The sequence below is a fragment of the Amblyomma maculatum genome, chromosome 5 (assembly GCF_055883805.1).
Source record: "Amblyomma maculatum isolate TAMU_Amacu chromosome 5, ASM5588380v1, whole genome shotgun sequence".
NCBI lineage: Eukaryota > Metazoa > Arthropoda > Arachnida > Ixodida > Ixodidae > Amblyomma > Amblyomma maculatum.
The window spans coordinates 109,799,339-109,816,348 of record NC_139348.1 but is presented as its reverse complement, the minus strand read 5'-3'; the positions used below and the strand labels follow the sequence as shown (position 1 = coordinate 109,816,348).

The window sequence follows — 17,010 nt, the reverse complement described above, 5'->3', positions numbered from 1 at the left end:
GATGCCACGTAGACAGGCAACGCTTAAAAAGAGAAGTAAGCTGTTACTGCTTGATTTTTTTTAAATTTTATTCCTGACATCATTGTAACAATTCCTAGAAGAGAATGCTCATTTATACAATATTGTGCTTGCTTCTGGTAGGATGAGGTCCCAAAACTTTACACTCGTGTTTCCATTTTTGCAGAATCGATTACGCGTGTATGGTCGGGCTTATTTCAGGCCTGTTGTTTCATGGCATCTTTATGACACTTCAACCACCAGCGTTCTTCTCTCAAAAAACAAAAAGAGGTGTTATCGTCGTTCTGCCACCGCAGATATGCTGGACAGACTGAAAATCGCTCTCCCTTCGGCTTTCAACTTTCCGAAAACACGGATTTAGTTGTAGGACAAACCTCCTACACCAGCTTTCATAATCTCCATGTGAGCCAAATTTGCGGTCGTGTTCCTAAAATGATTTTTTTTTTTCGAAGCAGTAAAACACACCGAAAAGAAAAAAGTTGATCCGAATACAGTGGAGAATGTTGCCAGAGCATTATAGCATTGTGGGCCTGCTGTGCGTTAGAAGCCGAAGCCATAGTTTTGGCCAAGCGCCAGCCAAGCCAGAGACAAAGTTGAAACATCTCGCCCTTTTCGCTCTGGTTATGAACAGCTATGAAAATATCACATCGGTAGTGACTGCTGTGTCTTTTACAGGTAAGATGTGACGAAGTGTACGCTTTCGATACGCCGATCCACAATGTTAAATACATTGAGCGCCCTCTATTCTCTCACTGCCTTAAGGAAAGAAAGACGGGGGTATGGGGGGGGGGGGAGGGCACACCAACAATGAAGCACACAAAAACATCTCCAACGGGAAATATGTTTATTTGGCTTCGATAAACAACTCGCGATAGAAAAGCTTCGGGATTTGCGGGCGTTTTGTTCTTGTTCATAAAATAAGCAACGCAGGCTAAGCCGCTTTATGTAACGCCATTTAGAACGACGAAGCAATCGACCGCACCGTGCTGTGTCGCTGGTCAAGTTCGTTTACAAAACGCGCAGCGTGTACGTCGATATATGCGATCACTTCAAAAACTTCATAGAGCAATACAGGGAGGGAACAAAGAAATTCAACCTTAATGCTGCGGCGATATCCCATTCGGCGGAACAACTCGGCCTTGGTAACGTAACTAACTTTGGTGCACCATTGGTAGCTTTGTTGCGAAAGAACTTCCATAGCGGACACTCATATGTTTCACAAGTTTGCAGTGCTACGTTTGCTATCAGATATAGGGAAACGACAATACTAAAGAAGGGCGGAAAACTAAAGGAAAAAAAAGAGGAAAAAGGGACGGACCCTGCAGATTCAAATGTGATGTTTATCGGGAACGCATCCCCAATGGCCGGTAAAGAGGTCGCGCACCACGCGAATGTTTTCACAGAAAGCGGGCAGGAGGAAATATTAGCATTTTCCGCGGGTACAAAAACGAGTCTCTTTTTATTCATAGAACTTCTTTGTTGAAAGTTCGAAGCGCGTGACATAGCGCGGTCGGTCGAAAGCCATCTGACAACCATTCTGAGTTAGGTATACTGCTCCAAAGAAAGACACGTTTTAAAACTACGGTTTATGATTAAATTCATCGTACACATTTGCGTCTTTGTACTGTAATTTCCTGTCAGAAGATGCAAAGATTTGTAAAGAAACGTTTTGTGCAATTTCGAATCTTTCGTACTGCTCTGTCTCACATGATGGTCATGACAGAGTGGCTTTCAATCGGATGATTAAGTTTTTCTGATGGGCCGAAATACGACATTGTAGGTTTTTATTACTCTCGGCTTCAATACCGCTGCTGTGCCTTCAGTGGTGCACCTTTCGATATCCTTCTCGCATGTAAGTAGTCTTAGAGTTAAAATAATTAGATATATGCGCAGAGGTCACCTGCTATCGTGATCTTGATTAGCTGGCTTTGCGTCACAAACAGTGACAGTTAATTACTCAAGAGCATTATGCAACTGCTGAAGGTCATACTTAGTCATTATGCTTCGATAACACTGAAAACTATGAAAACTCGTCACTCGGAACTTGTGATTGGAGGATTTGCGGGCACACACCGATCCAAGCGAATATCGATTGACGAACTGCGCGGGCTTTGAAGTACGGTGACACTTCGCAATTATGCGTGTCCCAGGTAAATGAATACGGCTGGTTGTTATGGACGCACTACCTGCAAAGGTATTCCCAGAGACTTAAGAATTGGTCCTTGGAAGGCACATGAGCGCGTAGTGGACACGTGGAGCGTACTAGCTGCTCATCAAGTTAACAAAATCAATGACACAGAATGCCCCCGTGCTCGAATTATAATGTGCAAGACAGCGTGAAAAATTTGAAGCTTCGTGGTGAAGAGCTCGGTCCAATATCGTTCAGCTACATTTAAGGGAACCAGTATCTTGCGTCACGGAGTGACTTTTCAGACGCACATATGTGCAGCGGTGTAAGCGTTCGCATACACACGGTCATTAAAATTCTCGCTGCCGGTTTGCGGGTAAAAAAATTTGAAAAAATGAGTGGCGCTGTATACATCTGATAGAAACTGAAAAACGGTCGCGATTACTCCGCGTATGTTACGACTACCACTGACCATATAATTAATCGCCGAACCGCCTGCATCACCTCACTTTTCAGACATCATAAAAACAGCACTTTGTCCCTGTGGTCCTCGTTGAGACGAAGAGCATTTTACTTGACAGTTATACAACAAATATACAAAACGGAGAAATGCGTTCATTTCACATACGAAGGGCTATAATGTCCTCTGCGACAACATACAAGAAAGCAACAGCAACGACAACAAATGTGTGCCAAAAAGCGACGAGCACAACCAGCATACGCACACGACAGTATATATCTCTTACAGATCACCAGAAGTGCTCTTTTGATCCCAGGGTTTCCGGTTCGATGGGTCACAGGCATTGAAAATTGGTCACGGGTGTCGCTTCCTTTGAGGGCACTTCCTCGATAATTAGGTCTAATCCCAAGGTATGCTTCCAATGCACCAGGGTAAATCACGTTTGCGCACACGAGTCACACATTACGGAAGCTTAGCACACCCCTCTGTAAACGCCGCAAGCAGCTTATGGAGTGCGTAGGACTCTCACTTCAAGCGGAATTTCACAGTTACCCCTCGTCGTCTCCAGTATGAGGTATGTTTGGGCGAATACGGATTATGCAAGGATTTTGCTTGACGACGCATCGCTGTAACAAAGTGTTCATGCAGGGTTGCGTTCACAGTGCGATGATTCACAAGCGTTCACAATATGATGATGTGACCAGGATAATTTTTTTCTTGTCGCGTTACTGACATGCCTCGGGTAACAATGATGTTCAACTGCTTCGATGCTGCCCTAAACAACAGGGGTGTTCGCATTATCGCAAGTGACGCAAGCTCCTTTGCAGGATACCTTTGAAATATGCGTATAGGTGATCGATGATTACATTACATGAGGTTTTAGAAAAATCGAATAGCTTTTATATTTTCCTGCCGCATTTATCCATGTGATTTAATTGTTTCTTAGACATGCTTCGCAAAAACTTTTCACTTGCGCTGCCAAGCGGAAAACTAAAGCTTTCGTTTTAGGCCTTAAATCAAATAAAAAACATCTGGTAGACATCTTGAAAGCGTGCAGAAAACGCTTCAACTAATTCGGGGCTTTAAAAGCACAGCAGCATTCTACCAATGTTTCCTTTACATCGTCAAAACGTGAGGTGATCTGGGTGCGTGCTTATGGATGACATGAATAAACGGTGTTTACGCGAGAACACAGCTTGCAACAACTGCGTAGAAAAATATGCCAATATAATCCTGTAGCTGAAACGGCGCTTTGTGTGCATTATGCTTGCTTAATTTGTACAGTGTGTGCTATATGACTAGTATTTTTTCTTTAGATTTCGCGACTAGATGAAGGCTGAATTGACCACTTCACGTCTTCTCTCAAGGATCAGTGTGTTACAAGACAACTGGGCGGAATGAGGGAATTCATTCCTCACGTTTTGCTCTCACTAGACGCGTTGGATCCCCACCCAACCACTTGAGTCCCGAACGGTCATACACAACGCGAGTCTTTCGCCTGATTCGGGCATGCGTAGTCTGCAATATCAGACACGAAACTTGGCGATTTTGGCCTAATGGCACGAAGAGTACCTCGCCGCTGTCGAACTAGATTAACCGCTTATCAATAACATTTCCTTAAGCCATAACATCTCTTTCATTAAAGTGATGGTCACTCTGAGTAGCGCCTTCAGGTGTTCCATCGAGTTTGATTCCTTAGAGTGGTATCAGGACACTTGCTTGATGCCACTGCTACGCTCAATATAAACTCTTTGTCGCTTTGGCGACAAAGGGGGCTGATAAGACGAACAGTCAATAGCAGTACACAAAGATACACATAAACATAGTTGTCCTGGCAATATTTACCACCAGTTCACGTTCGCTGGTTCCATTTAGGGAGATGTTCTTCCCAACATTGTTAATAAGCCTCTTCATTCATTGGATATACATCCACACGTCGTAACGTCTTCTTCGATACGACGTGAAAAGGAGTCTAGGTCAGTGATGAATGCGTAGAACTGCCCCAATGGTCTTGCTGACTGATCACTAATAGCGGCACGGCAAATCCGCTAACGCTATCACTGAGGGGCACTCCACGTAATCTTTCGTCGAAAAGCGCGTGCACAATTCACGATAATCGCGATCCGCACGGACAAGTATCGGCAAAATATCCGGTGCACTTGGTTCCTGTGCGAGTGCAGAAGCCTTCACACGGTGGACAAGAAGGCACAGGAAGTGCAGAACCTTCGTCCTCAATCTGATTTCACGGCATGGATGATTCATCGTCGTCATACGCTCATCCCTAGGAAAGGCCAGCACAGATTTCGCACTGACATCTCTGTTCACTCACAGCGGGTACTATGACACACGCGAGTGGTCGCCACCACGTTCGCGGCCTTCGCGGCTAAGTATCCACCGCACTTTCCTCTACTTGCAACGGCTCCACAAGTCTCTGAGGGTCGAGGAGGAGAGAGTTCGTGACATTGCTAGCAGTCGAGGTGCCCGCACCACCAGCAGCGACTGCATTCTTTCTCTTGCTCGGCGTCGTCGCGTCGTCCACGTTAGTGTCTTTGGTCGTCTTGCCCGCCGCCTTGTTGAGTGCCCGCTCCAGGAGCGTCTCCTTGGAGTCGGACTGCTGGAATCGCTGCGCTCGCCGGCATTTGATGATGGTCTCTACCGAGAGCAGCAGCACCAGGAAGCCCATGACGATGCACGTAGGCCCGGCGACGATGCAGGGAGCCTTCCATGGCCCACCCCGTAGCAGGACCCCGACGGTGGTGAGTGCGACGCCCAGCGCGGCCAGCGCCAGGCCGCAGCCCACTATGCAGAGCACGGTTCCCCTGGTGGCGGCCAGGCGTCGCCGGTCCTGCAGGTCCCGTTGCAAGGCGCGCCGCTTCATCTCGTACTCGAGTGCATTGGCCTCCTGCTCGCGCCTCATGGCCTGCTCCTGGAGGTCCAGCTCCCGCTTGCGGCTGATCATCCACGACAGCATGTTGCCTGCGAAGACGTCAGGCAACGCGACTGAGTCCATGACCGGCCTCACGAGTTTTGGGTTAGTACGAGGAAATATATAGAGAAAAATTGAGAAAACTAGTTCCAATAAAAAGAGGACACACAAGGCCAGCTAGAGAGAAAAACCTTGTGCTGCTCTGCGTCGACCTTTGAAATGCGAGCTTCATAGCGATGACATTGTACCTCCCTTGGTTAGTGGGCTGTATTGATAGCGATGGTGCATGTTTTGTTTTGAGCATGCCCCTGCTCTCCTATAGCTTCACTGTAGTCGCGACGAAGTGTACCTGTGATTCATTTTTCGACAAACAGAACATATGTTTGTTAATTTAAGCAACCTATACTTGAAAGAAAAGTACAGTCACGGCCGAGCGGTAAAGAGATATTTGAGGTTCGCTCCTAGAACGGGGTCCTTGTTCGCAATTTCATCCAGGCCAGGCGGGATGTCGTTGTATTATAGGCTTCAAAATACCCTGAACGCCTTTTGTGGCGTTAACTACTGGACTAACAGGTGAATGGCGGTGAAAAATGCAGTACTGCTAAGAAGAACGCATAAAAGCTGTGCACGACCCCGAAACACATACCGAAAAAGGTACACAACCATACTCAAATGTCTACAGTCGTCTGCAGCTGTTTGATTACTGTATAGATACTCTAATTTGCTGTTTCAGTTGTGAATTACTGACTGTGTGGTTTGATCACTGACTTAGCCAATGAAGGCTTGCATCCCTTCTGAGTGCATGACAGGGACTGACAGAGCCACTCGCCAAATAACTACGAGGCCAAGTGTCAGTTGATATCTTAATACCTCTTTGAAAAAGACAGCGACCGCCAACTGTATCGCAAGCAGAGGGGACTGTATTTAGGAGGGCGCCGATACATCGCTAAACTGATTGGCTCGACGGCTCAGGTGTTTGCTCGTAGCTTAATAATGATCCCTTGTTTTATACAACATCGCGTGGAATGCATTTAGCAGCGAGATGGTCTATTCAGGCATAACGACCATATATTCATCACCATGCTACGCATTACCAGAATAATTCCACACGCGCGCCAATGTGTTCGAACACGTGTACTGCTCCGCGCGTGATAGGCCGTTTCCCAGAGATAACTATATAGGCGCTGTCTCCATAAAATTCTGTAACCAAATGCAAATGTCAGCTGCATTCGCTTACTGTTTCACCGCGCCCTAAACAGAGTGAATATTTTATGCGCTCGCCAGCAGTGGGCTTAGCCATGATGGAACACCTACAGTCAGCCGCTGCTGGCTTTGTACCACGATAGTTGAATGGGCGTGGAACATTCCGTGTCGTAAACTGGAGCGAAAGTGGTGATAGACGGACTCGATTCAGCGGTTTTATATTGCGTCGTAATCGAAACGGGCCGCATCCGCCTTTACGTAGTTAACGAGGTTGTTACACCCAGCTAGGCCACTCCCAGAGAGGGCGTTCTGGGGCTGCTGATGGAGCACATCCACGTATTGCTGCATTGATTGTTTTTGTAAGTTATATTCTACCTCGATCGCCCGGCGCGTTAGTTGAGTGATGATTATAAACATTTGCGCAGCAACCGCTTAGTTAACAACGGTATATACAAACTTGGCGTACAGCTAAAACTAAATGCGTTGGGCTTTAAGGCTGACAATGATAAGGCGGCTAACGTGCACTAAACACAGCAGATATATATGTGGAGCATTTTGTTCCGATTATGCTTTAAGTTTTTAAAATCCTCCTTAGAGCGAAACAATAACCTGATAAGTCAGGTGACCGCCGACCTAACTTCACCGAAGTGCACCTGGCGTGCACTAAGGCATCGAAATTCTATCATCTTCCTCTCTAGGCAACACTTTTGAAACTTCTACGAACAAGAGGGCATGCATGTTTGACCAGGTGGTTCTACAACAACGTCGCGCGATAGGGAAAAATCCTCCAGGCGGACGGCCTTATAAGCTCAGCAAAGCGGTGTCCGTTCCTGGGCATCCCAATGGCGAGCGCGCCTCTTACCCGGAGACCTAACCTAAGCTAGATCCGTTCCCGCGAGGTCTTGCATGTTTCAGCAGCGACTGTCCGCGCGTCGTCAGAGTGCGCCTGTTTACTGCCTCGGACGACAGAGCTGGTAGCGAGGGCGTTCTCCGTTACAGCTTGTTTTATTCACCTCGTAGAGCCCTGTTTTATTTGCACAGCAGCACGCCATTCGACATTTGGTCGAGGCCCGACTGGCAAGTACCATCGAACTTAACTCGCCGCTCGACTGCCGATGGCTGCGAGAAGACACGTGTTCTCTCCGTCTGGGTTATTTTTAGCGTTTCACCGCGAACTGCTTTAACGAGGCAACGAAGCGTCCGAATGACGAAACAGGCGAGAGCTCTGGGTGCCTGAAAAAAGTAGCAGAGACATTTATTTAAACAGTTGGACGCCGATGAGTGATGGCAAGCGGCGTGCTATATGTGACAAGCACAGTTCTTGTACGACTGGACCAGTTTACGGGCTTTGATGCAAACAGTTATGAATTTCTACAATTGTTCGCCATTCCAGGCCGTTACAGAGCGCAGAAAAGGCGCAGTCGAGGAGTACGGCAAAGCTGCAGCATTTTTTACAAAAACCTTTTGAGCGAATTCGTAATATCGTGTATCTGCGTGTCAAAGCACAGTTATTGTACGACTGGACCAGTTTACGGACTTTGGTGCAAACAGTTATGAATTTCTACAATTGTTCGCCATTCCAGGCCGTTACAGAGCGCAGAAAAGGCGCAGTCGAGGAGTACGGCAAAGCTGCAGCATTTTTTACAAAAACCTTTTGAGCGAATTCGTAATGTCGCGTATCTGCGTGTCAAAGCACAGTTCTTGTACGACTGGACCAGTTTACGGACTTTGGTGCAAACAGTTATGAATTTCTACAATTGTTCGCCATTCAATGCCGTTACAGAGCGCAGAAAAGGCGCAGTCGAGGAGTACGGCAAAGCTGCAGCATTTTTTACAAAAACCTTTTGAGCGAATTCGTAATATCGTGTATCTGCGTGTCAAAGCACACTTCTTGTACGACTGGACCAGTTTACGGACTTTGGTGCAAACAGTTATGAATTTCTACAATTGTTCGCCATTCCAGGCCGTTACAGAGCGCAGAAAAGGCGCAGTCGAGGAGTACGGCAAAGCTGCAGCATTCTTTACAAAAACCTTTTGAGCGAATTCGTAATATCGTGTATATGCGTGTCAAAGCACAGTTCTTGTACGACTGTACCAGTTTACGGACTTTGGTGCAAACAGTTCTGAATTTCTACAATTGTTCGCCATTCCAGGCCGTTACAGAGCGCAGAAAAGGCGCAGTCGAGGAGTACGGCAAAGCTGCAGCATTTTTTACAAAAACCTTTTGAGCGAATTCGTAATATCGTGTATCTGCGTATCAAAGCACAGTTATTGTACGACTGGACCAGTTTACGGACTTTGGTGCAAACCGTTCTGAATTTCTACAATTGTTCGCCATTCCAGGCCGTTACAGAGCGCAGAAAAGGCGCAGTCGAGGAGTACGGCAAAGCTGCAGCATTTTTTACAAAAACCTTTTGAGCGAATTCGTAATGTCGCGTATCTGCGTGTCAAAGCACAGTTCTTGTACGACTGGACCAGTTTACGGACTTTGGTGCAAACAGTTATGAATTTCTACAATTGTTCGCCATTCAATGACGTTACAGAGCGCAGAAAAGGCGCAGTCGAGGAGTACGGCAAAGCTGCAGCATTTTTTACAAAAACCTTTTGAGCGAATTCGTAATATCGTGTATCTGCGTGTCAAAGCACACTTCTTGTACGACTGGACCAGTTTACGGACTTTGGTGCAAACAGTTATGAATTTCTACAATTGTTCGCCATTCCAGGCCGTTACAGAGCGCAGAAAAGGCGCAGTCGAGGAGTACGGCAAAGCTGCAGCATTCTTTACAAAAACCTTTTGAGCGAATTCGTAATATCGTGTATATGCGTGTCAAAGCACAGTTCTTGTACGACTGTACCAGTTTACGGACTTTGGTGCAAACAGTTCTGAATTTCTACAATTGTTCGCCATTCCAGGCCGTTACAGAGCGCAGAAAAGGCGCAGTCGAGGAGTACGGCAAAGCTGCAGCATTTTTTTACAAAAACCTTTTGAGCGAATTCGTAATGTCGCGTATCTGCGTGTCAAAGCACAGTTCTTGTACTACTGGACCAGTTTACGGACTTTGGTGCAAACAGTTCTGAATTTCTACAATTGTTCGCCATTCCAGGCCGTTACAGAGCGCAGAAAAGGCGCAGTCGAGGAGTACGGCAAAGCTGCAGCATTTTTTACAAAAACCTTTTGAGCGAATTCGTAATATCGTGTATCTGCGTGTCAAAGCACACTTCTTGTACGACTGGACCAGTTTACGGACTTTGATGCAAACAGTTCTGAATTTCTACAATTGTTCGCCATTCCAGGCCGTTACAGAGCGCAGAAAAGGCGCAGTCGAGGAGTACGGCAAAGCTGCAGCATTTTTTTACAAAAACCTTTTTAGCGAATTCGTAATGTCGCGTATCTGCGTGTCAAAGCACAGTTCTTGTACGACTGGACCAGTTTACGGACTTTGGTGCAAACAGTTATGAATTTCTACAATTGTTCGCCATGCCCGGCCGTTACAGAGCGCAGAAAAGGCGCAGTCGAGGAGTACGGCAAAGCTGCAGCATTTTTTTACAAAAACCTTTTGAGCGAATTCGTAATGTCGCGTATCTGCGTGTCAAAGCACAGTTCTTGTACGACTGGACCAGTTTACGGACTTTGATGCAAACAGTTATGAATTTCTACAATTGTTCGCCATTCCCGGCCGTTACAGAGCGCAGAAAAGGCGCAGTCGAGGAGTACGGCAAAGCTGCAGCATTTTTTTACAAAAACCTTTTGAGCGAATTCGTAATGTCGCGTATCTGCGTGTCAAAGCACAGTTCTTGTACGACTAGACCAGTTTACGGACTTTGGTGCAAACAGTTATGAATTTCTACAATTGTTCGCCATTCCAGGCCGTTACAGAGCGCAGAAAAGGCGCAGTCGAGGAGTACGGCAAAGCTGCAGCATTTTTTTACAAAAACCTTTTGAGCGAATTCGTAATGTCGCGTATCTGCGTGTCAAAGCACAGTTCTTGTACGACTGGACCAGTTTACGGACTTTGGTGCAAACAGTTATGAATTTCTACAATTGTTCGCCATTCCAGGCCGTTACAGAGCGCAGAAAAGGCGCAGTCGAGGAGTACGGCAAAGCTGCAGCATTTTTTACAAAAACCTTTTGAGCGAATACGTAATATCGTGTATCTGCGTGTCAAAGCACACTTCTTGTACGACTGGACCAGTTTACGGACTTTGGTGCAAACAGTTCTGAATTTCTACAATTGTTCGCCATTCCAGGCCGTTACAGAGCGCAGGAAAGGCGCAGTCGAGGAGTACGGCAAAGCTGCAGCATTTTTTACAAAAACCTTTTGAGCGAATTCGTAATATCGTGTATCTGCGTGTCAAAGCACAGTTATTGTACGACTGGACCAGTTTACGGACTTTGGTGCAAACAGTTATGAATTTCTACAATTGTTCGCCATTCCAGACCGTTACAGAGCGCAGAAAAGGCGCAGTCGAGGAGTACGGCAAAGCTGCAGCATTTTTTACAAAAACCTTTTGAGCGAATTTGTAATGTCGCGTATCTGCGTGTCAAAGCACAGTTCTTGTACGACTGGACCAGTTTACGGACTTTGGTGCAAACAGTTATGAATTTCTACAATTGTTCGCCATTCCAGGCCGTTACAGAGCGCAGAAAAGGCGCAGTCGAGGAGTACGGCAAAGCTGCAGCATTTTTTACAAAAACCTTTTGAGCGAATTCGTAATATCGTGTATCTGCGTGTCAAAGCACAGTTATTGTACGACTGGACCAGTTTACGGACTTTGGTGCAAACAGTTCTGAATTTCTACAATTGTTCGCCATTCCAGGCCGTTACAGAGCGCAGAAAAGGCGCAGTCGAGGAGTACGGCAAAGCTGCAGCATTTTTTTACAAAAACCTTTTAAGCGAATTCGTAATTTCGTGTATCGGCGTGTCAAGTCTAATGTTGTCTTTGAGAGCAGCGAACATCTAAAGGCGTCAGTTCTCGAGAATGTCCATGTCTCGTAATGAGCGCCCAACTTGCATGTGGGTCGTTCTTATGTAAAAAAAAAAAATCCTTTCGGGCGTGAGCGCACAATGCAATTCACACTGAAATTTAGATGTTTCATTTTAATTTATTCATTTTTTGAAAAACTAGGTACATCGTTGCCGTAACTAAAAATTGAAACGCAATATGCTGCATAAGACAAAAAAAGTAGGCATTTATATTTAATCATGCGTAGCTACCAAGAACTTTGAGAAAATTGCGCTTGTGATCCTCCGCCGGAAATATATAGCGTATTTCCAACGACAGAGCGTAACCCGTTGCAGTATCGCTGTTATGTTCAGAATCGTATTTCCATTGGTTTTGCCTTTGCATTAGGCTGACCAAAGGTAAACGAAATGCGAAGGGATAAGTGATGCGAAAAGAATATTTGGCTTTAAGGTTGATTTTCTAATAATTCGCTTGTTTCTATTTTCCTTCGCTGATCTCTGCGAATTGTCGTAAGAAATGGTAGCAGAAGGATTCTGGTTGTCGCGCATGCGTCCTAAGACACTGAAGAGACACAATAAAACTCGCTATATCACTGTACGCGATTGCAATAGTTTCTAAAATTCTTTTTGATAAAATAATTGTCACGTCAGTATAAGCGGCAAGCTTTAGCTTTTATTATAAAATTTTACAGTTCAGTCTAAAACACAGTTTGACTCCACAGAACAGATCTTTGCGAACATCCATGATATTGGAAACTTGTGCACTTTCTCCTTGACACTTAGCACAACATGCGTAACTTTATGATGGTGTTAACAAAATTCCCCAACAACAGCGGTGACTTGCTGGTAATAATATGTGATTTAGAAATCAGCCTAAATGTTAAACTGTGCCGTATAATGTAACATTTTATGCACAAATAACGAAGCTAGTTTTCATTTCGGCCTGCATCTTTAAGCACGCTTTTTCTTTTCACGTATAATCGACGTTGGCACCTGTGCCCGCGAAATAAGTTCTGTTACCGAATACGTCGATTGCTTGAAATAAGCGAAAATTTAAATTTAAGATCACTCTTAGAGCATGTTCAAGTATGTCTACCAGCTGCCGATTTCGTTTTGGGCCTGAGTATTGCACGGCTAACGGTGCAATTGATTTACACGCTTTCAGCTTGACAACTGCCGTTTTACGTCGGCATCGTGACAGAGCCTCAACTGCGTATTTTAATCTACAACATGTAGGAATCGGGTTTGATGGAAAGATGAGGTAGTTCAAGATCTTGTGTACAAGTGAAGCATTCCGGGATCTCTTTTAGTCGGAACATTTTCTTTTCAGGGTCAACTCGGCCTAATAGCTGCGACTCCTCTTCTCAAAAGTGAAAGCAAAGCCATCCAGGGATGTGTTTGACGTCCCACCTCAGTAAGAGTGAGAGCTACATGAAGGGGTACTTCTCCAACAAACAAACAAATCGAAAATACTGCTTCAACAAACAAAAAACTGCAAAAATGAAAAGCATGAAACAACAAAAGAAACGTGTATCCTATAGCTCGCCGCTGAGTTACTCCCATTTTGCTCAGTCAATAATCAGTCACTCTACTTAGTTCGTATAATGGCCACCCCCCAAGACGCGCGTATTTAAAAATATTTCTCGCTTACTCTTCAAAACCGGTTGTCATCCATCCATTCTATGATCACTTTGCGCTGAAACGTCAAGCAACACAAATTTGCCGACAATCGCTAGCAAGAAAGTGCCAGCCAAACAGTTGTCTTTAAAGACTCACAGTTGAATCTAAATTTGCTCTCTCTGGAAATCAAATTCAGGACAGTCGCCTGTCGTAGGAATTCGCCCTACTGCACCTTTCATGAATTTAATGTACTAACACTATTGCCGCCTCAAGTTGTTGGTCGTGTAGCTAATAGTCTACCATCTGCTAGTCGCCTTGGTTAGTTCAGCTGGGGCAGCTATGGCCCAGAACAGGGGTCGGGTCATGTTCAATCCCTGAGATAAAACAAATTCTTCTACACCTGCCAAGTTTCCGGGAAAGCTGTGCAGTTATCCCCTGAAGCCAGATAGCTTCACTCAAGTACATGCAACGAGCGGTTACTCGCTAATTGGCAAACATATGCAATGGCATCGTTTAACGTACCTGAGTATGTCCGTTCCTATTGGAATTGCACTTGCGTGTTGGTCGACGGAGCGGAGACGATTTCTGTCACCGGGCGACCATCAGAGGTCACCGGTGCATTATCGCTATTTCACACAGTTTCACTATTGGCACCGCATCGCGCACAACGTACATGGTCCTCGTTCTTTGCCCCACAGATCTTGTCCCCAGAAGCGATGTCTTCCCTCTCGGTCTTCTGACATCGACCCCGCACGCGCGACCAGAGGCTTTGACCACATGCAGAGGTGAATTCATCCAAAATGCTTGATACTTTTCAGCTTCCTCGACAGTTAGTGAAATAATCAGCAGAGTCAAAGGCATCCATTCCGCTGGTTCGAGGTCTGAAGTGAAGTTGCTCGGACCTGTGGTATTTGTTCTTTGCGGATTTGGCGACAATGGTCTTTTGTAGGGAGGATCAAAGGTCAAAGTTTCTGCACGGATTCAAGATGTTGGAGCGCGGAGACATGCTGTATAAAGAATAAACGTGCCAGTATAGTTTAAGATAAAACAGACAGGCCTTCGGTCTAACGTATACCCACAGGTTGAAATATCCGGTTATCTGAAATCGACTAAATGCGACCTGCGATGTAGATGACTGCTTCTGACTGACCTTATAGGGCGGAAGTTACGAGAACGACCAAGATTGTATAGCAGCTATGCTGGTGGTAAAGAACGACCTGCTCGTTTTGAAGCTCACAAGGCAATTAGGGTGGCAACGCTATTTCGCGGCGTCTTTGCAGCTGTGGAGCAGATGATTCGAGGAGCGCGTCAGGATGCAACAAGAAACGCCGCTTGACAACAGCTGTTGAATCCGCGCGCTCTCTTTCTCTGTACGTGCAGCTGTCAGAAGAAGCGCGTGCAGAAAGCGACAGTTGTTGGCTTCAGAAAACGGTGCAGTGACGGCGCGTACGCATCCATCACGGAATTGTGGACAAAGCGAGGAGGGACACCGTTTCAGAGAAACTGCGACACCGGATGCAAACAATGTAGAATGTTCGGGGACGGTCGCTACAAAGCGGACGGTACGAGGAAAGCGACAGTGTCAGGAAGTGGGGCACGGGCGACCTTTCTCGAGGAAAAAAAAAAGGAGCAGATGCGTTGATGCGGATGAAAAACGTTGCAGGTGCAGAAGATGTTGATGATATAAGTGCCGACTGCTTCTTAACCTGCTGCCGTGAGAACACAAATACTATTACTGGTTATATACGACGTTGACGTACGTTCACAAGGAAACAATACGACCATCGATGAGGTGACAAAAGCACTCAGACTAAGAGCAACAACCTGATAAATCTGCGAGTTGTTGAGAAGGTAACAAAAAAAAAAACAAATCCTAAGAAGAATTCGACGGCACTGAAGATAGGGCCGAGGAAAAAATACTAAAAACGTTCGTGGCAGAAAGAACGGTATACGAAGCGAAATATGCGTGCCGAAGACCGGGATCGTTGCACCTAATTAGTCAAATTGCTATTCATAACTCAGGATGCCTGACTTAATTGTCTGACACGTTGAATGTCAAGAGAAGGAAGGACAAAAAGTTACAGCCTGCTTTCGCTATACACGGCGAATATGAAGCCGGCGAACTTCGGTACCACATGGCATCGCAAGTCACAACATCGGGAATGTGCCCGCGATGCGCGTTGCCAACAACAAACAGAGCCACGAAAGAAGCTAGCGATCGAACGATACGCTTTCACAGAACTATATCGAGTAGAGAGACAGATAAAAAAGCGCACCACGCTGTCACTGGGCGGCTTGCGTGTGGAGGACTCGGGTGACGTGCGTCAAAAGAAACAGATGCGGCGTCACTAGTCATGCGAGGTCTGAAGGAAAACTCGTAATAGCGATCGATGCCTTCTCAATGCGATATGATCGTCCAGTGCGAACTCCGGGGAATCACTTCTGATTTTTCACACGGGGACGAACTGCTGCATCGATCAGCGGAAGTTGATTCTTTTTCATAGATTTAAAAAGATGCACACGAACTCTTGGCGTGACGCCTGAAGAAGTGAGAGCTGTGCGGACAGCAGATGACGCACATTTAAACAGGTGAATTTCGAAAGATAGCAGACAAGATTGTTCACTCTGTACGGTCCTGAAGCAGACAAAGTCCTCGCGAAGTCCTCAGAGAACAAATCAGACATTTGAAGCAGACCAGTTCAATCAGGGGCGGTTGACGTTCATTGAGCCAAGCGAAAATTTGCGTTGTCCAGAACCTGGAGTAGACGAACTTCAACTTCATTAAAGCTGGCCTTCGTCGAAGCAGAAGAACATCAGGAAAGAGAACCAGGCGTTTTTCAATCAGTTAACCCGGTGAGGAATTTCAACTGTGAAGAGTTGTCGTTGGCTGAAGCATACAAAAATTAGTAGAGAAAGCAGACGAACTTCACTGTGCATGGCGCTTCCAAGCAGGCAAACTCCCATTAAGAACAGTCCACGTCCATTGAAGCAGGCGAAGTTCACTCTCTCTGGGTCTTTACTGGTGAACTTCGACGGGAATGCTTGACGATCACTAAAACAGAAGCACCTCAGCAGAAATCAAAAAAGCGTTCTCTTCACGGGCAAAATTTCAAGCACACAAAACTGTCTTTCAGAGCAGACAGCGCTCACTAACCGCACGAGCGCTCTTCAAAGCCAGACGACGTTCCCTCGAGCAGACGACGTTCGTGCATAGCGCCGCAGACGGAGAACATCACTTGATTCGGACTTTCCCTGGCCAACTGCCACTCTCGGAGCTCCGAGCTTTCGGAAGGGGGAGGAAAAAAGGAGTCCCACCAGAGTGCGCTGGGCATTGTCTCTCCGCGGACGTTTAGAGCGCGACTAGACCGAGCGGCGCGCGGGTGGCCAATGTGAATGGCATTGATCGAGCGGCGAGCCTATATTGGTCGCCGATGATCGCCGCGGTTGCCAAGACGCGCGGTGGCGACCCTAGCGCGCCACATCGCCGCTCGTGATCGACTGGGTCGGCTTCAAGGCTGGCTGGTCGGTCCATCGGCTTGGCGAGGAGGTAGAAGGGAAGGGGAGCAGAGGGTCTGCATTTGTTGTTTGGGGCCCACGCGCGCTCGTGAATAAACAAAGTAAATCTCCCAGCCGGCCCTCGCCGACGCACACTGCCTCAATGATGAGCTCCTCTTGTACATACATACAGAAA

At 46.3% G+C, this 17,010-nt stretch overlaps 1 protein-coding gene across 1 annotated transcript; it reads right to left on the bottom strand.

Annotated features, from left to right (window-relative positions):
* Positions 1-869: 869 nt before the first annotated feature.
* On the bottom strand, positions 870-16,735 carry LOC146189231 (uncharacterized). Its single transcript, XM_084604129.1, has 2 exons — positions 13,842-16,735; positions 870-5,582 (listed from the first exon to the last, which is right to left on the bottom strand). The coding sequence occupies exon 2, from the start codon at positions 5,575-5,577 to the stop codon at positions 4,990-4,992; it is 588 nt and encodes a 195-aa protein (XP_084460255.1). The 5' UTR covers positions 5,578-5,582; positions 13,842-16,735; the 3' UTR covers positions 870-4,989.
* Between the last annotated feature and the right edge of the window lie 275 nt (positions 16,736-17,010).

What these genes read in the sequence shown, in the direction of transcription:
- LOC146189231 (XM_084604129.1), bottom strand. Translation starts at nt 5,577, where the DNA reads ATGCTGTCGTGGATGATCAGCCGCAAGCGGGAGCTGGACCTCCAGGAG.